At 38.9% G+C, this 3,265-nt stretch overlaps 1 protein-coding gene across 1 annotated transcript; it reads right to left on the bottom strand.

Moving 5' to 3' along the window:
- Positions 1-764: 764 nt before the first annotated feature.
- LOC145793701 (uncharacterized) lies at positions 765-3,001 on the bottom strand. Its single transcript, XM_082876570.1, has 5 exons — positions 2,699-3,001; positions 2,408-2,430; positions 1,581-2,304; positions 1,146-1,487; positions 765-944 (listed from the first exon to the last, which is right to left on the bottom strand). The coding sequence occupies exons 1-5, from the start codon at positions 2,999-3,001 to the stop codon at positions 765-767; spliced, it is 1,572 nt and encodes a 523-aa protein (XP_082732696.1).
- Positions 3,002-3,265: the final 264 nt, after the last annotated feature.

Raw genomic sequence — 3,265 nt, 5'->3', positions numbered from 1 at the left:
GTTGGGATAATCATGTTTGATCTACTCGGAGGAGGAGTACCTCAGTCAGACGTCCGGCTGATTGTGTTGATGGTTACATGCAGTGGTATACAAACATCACACACTTATATATCCAGAACCCCACACATCGGTCTGGTTTTGACGCATGTACACAGGATAGTCGATCTGATATGCAGGACGCTGAGGTATGACAATATTGCGCACACATCGTTTACATTTTTTTTTTTTTAGGATGGCATGTGCTAATTACAATTGTATTTGTTCTAAATGCAGCATATACAGATTGCACATCCTATCATCGAGGCGGGCCATAATGCTTGTGTTCGTGAGCCAGATAGGTTATATGAGGCCATTGAAAGGATGTCACGTGTTCTTCAGGGTCAACAAATCGATGAGCCTGGACCTAGTTCTATTCCATTTCGAACATACCATCGTAGGAGACGAGTACATGATAGGTAGTTGGTTTTGTGGTAATCTTATTTTGTAATGGAAAAGAAGTACTCTTTTGATGTTTTTGTTGTTTTGTAATGAACAAAAATTACTCTACCAATATTTTGTAACGAACAAGTATTCATGGTTTGTATTTTTGGTAATCAACAGGAAGTATTATGCCAATGCATTTGATACACCGCAATGAATAAGTACTACCATGTGCATTAAATTAACTCAAAACTTAATCCAACTCAACTATTTAAATGCTAATCCACAAAAATGTATCGATAACTATTTAAATTGCATAACTACAACTCAACTCACATACATCATTACTCATCAAGGTTAATACAATCAAATGTCTCTCTAGTAGCTACCCCTAAATGAACAACTTCTTTAAAATGCTCAATTCGGCGATTATATGCAGTGCCCCATCCAACCGCATAAGAATGATGAAACTTGCACCAATTGGTAGCTATCAGTGGAACTGGATGACCTGGTAACATGAACACCTACATTGACAAAGCTTTAAGAATGAGAGCGATGCAATACAAAATGATAAATTTATTACGCAAATCATAATGCTATACCTAGACAAAATGATTCCCATTAACAAACCCAATAACAATCTCACGTCGTTGAAGTTGTGATATTGGCATTGATCGTAGGGGCAGGAAAGTAAGGCATTGTTATGCAGATAAGTGGTACAATACCACATTATAACAAGATGCAACAAGATGACCCATATCAGGCATAGTCATCCAACGGTGATACCCTGAATTGGGCTCAAAGTATGATAGATTATGGGTCAGCTCTTCAATCCTGTCATGTGAACCATGTAGATGAGTGTAATGGTATACGTGTGTGTACAATTCCTGTAGGAGATCACGCCTAACTTGACCCCATTCAGCCTCTGTAAGCCCTATCAAGCTAGCAATGGCCCAAAACCCGCAATTGCCATCGACATCTACATCCTTGATAAGATGTATGTAAGGCTTCAATCCAACTGAAAGGGCATCAACATATGAAGAAGTCGTTGTACGAGTTCGATATACCTATTCAACAGGGAAGGCATCAATACATAAACAACCAACAAAACACGTAATTTATCATCAACAAAAATGTAAGTAAAAAATGATTGCATGTACCTTCTCTTTGGCAGGCCGTTTTGTTTGTACTTTGACAAAATCCTGTGTAGGGATCTGGGTGCCCATAGGTGAGTGGCTATCATGTCTAGATTGAACCAACTCAAATGTACATGAGTCTCGACGCGTAGATACATCTACCTTCTTATGTCCCTTACCTCGAGGGTTGGGCTTCACATCCGGCTCAATGAGAAAAGTACTTTGCGGATTTGCTATCTCTCCTAACTTATGCAGAATTTCCAACTGCATAATGTAATTAGATGCATTGAATCGCTTAAGTATGAAACCAAACTTTGGTTCACAACTCAATTCCACTTTATCATTTTTCAACTTTTGTACTAGCTCAAGAGTCCTCCAGTGCAGGTTAATACTATCAAAGGGTATTGGACAACCCTGTCGGATGTAATCCGCAATCTCATGGGCACAAGGTAACCCGTGTGTTCGTCGATAAACACATCCACATACTGAAGCATCAATGCCAACATCATTCGCTCGCTTACTCTCTGCTAAGACATGATCTAATGCAATTATGGAGATATTGCCGCGAAACTCTCTAAGATGGGATGGTTTAAACTGGTGTCGTATAACGGTTAAACTCTTCTCAAACGATGCCTTAATATCAACGTGATGTAACTCAAGCAAACTATGGATCTTAGTCCAAGAACACTCAAAATTGACTTGATTAAAACCAAGTTGTTGTTTAAGTTTTGCATGTGCACTTTCAGCCCTGTGTACAATGGAAACAATTAACATAATTAAGTTTAAATAATCAAAATCATAATGACTAATAGTGTAAGATAGACAAATATATATTACATGTTGGTTGTAACATTCCCAAAGTGCATACAACTATCTGTCCATATGGCAACAAACTTATCCTTATATGGATTTAACCAACTTTGTGACATGTATTGTACTGCCTAAGGATATGTATCAAAATCCGTAAGTAGCCTAGCAAGGTGTTCATTGTATTCAAGCTCAGTTCTGGAGAGTACTAAGAAATTCCATAAAGAGATAAACTTGTCTCATTCCTCCTTACTCTTAAACATTTTCTTACATTTCGCCAGTACATTTCTACTAATATGCCATCGGCATAATAAATGTCGAGATGTAGAAAATACAATGTTAATAGCATTCATCAAAGCAAGCTCCCTATCCGTGACAATCACCTTAGGAATAACAATGTCATCAAAAAGACTACGCAATGTAGTTAACACCCAAACATAGTTATCAATCCGCTCAAATTGGAGATATGCAAAGGCTACGGAGAAAGACATATCAGTGGATGTCACACCAACTATCTCAAGAAGAGGAAGACGATATCGATTTGTCTTATATGTACAGTCCATGATCAACACCTTTGAAAATGAACGACGCAAATCTAAACTTACACGATGTGCCCAAAACAAGTCTGTGACAGTCATCGTGTTGTTGTCACACCTATGTTGCTCAATGTAATTATGCTTTTGTAATTCACCCAATAACACTTGTGTAGACACCCCATTTTTGACCGACCTTAAGACTCAGACGTCACCAATTGAGCGCTTGGTGATGTTGCATATCGTGCTCGTTCAGAAGTCTCAGAGTCGCGGCCGTGAGCCCCGCCTCCGGATTTTCGAACCCTCTTCTGTGCCTTGCCTCGGTTTGCGAACCAGACTCGATTTTCTCTATTTCTTTTCCTGGGGGGG

This window comes from Camellia sinensis, chromosome 6, assembly GCF_055761805.1.
Source record: "Camellia sinensis isolate YWXY chromosome 6, ASM5576180v1, whole genome shotgun sequence".
NCBI classification, from domain to species: Eukaryota; Viridiplantae; Streptophyta; class Magnoliopsida; order Ericales; family Theaceae; genus Camellia; species Camellia sinensis.
Note: the sequence above shows the minus strand (reverse complement) of the source record. Positions and strands in the feature narration are given on the sequence as shown.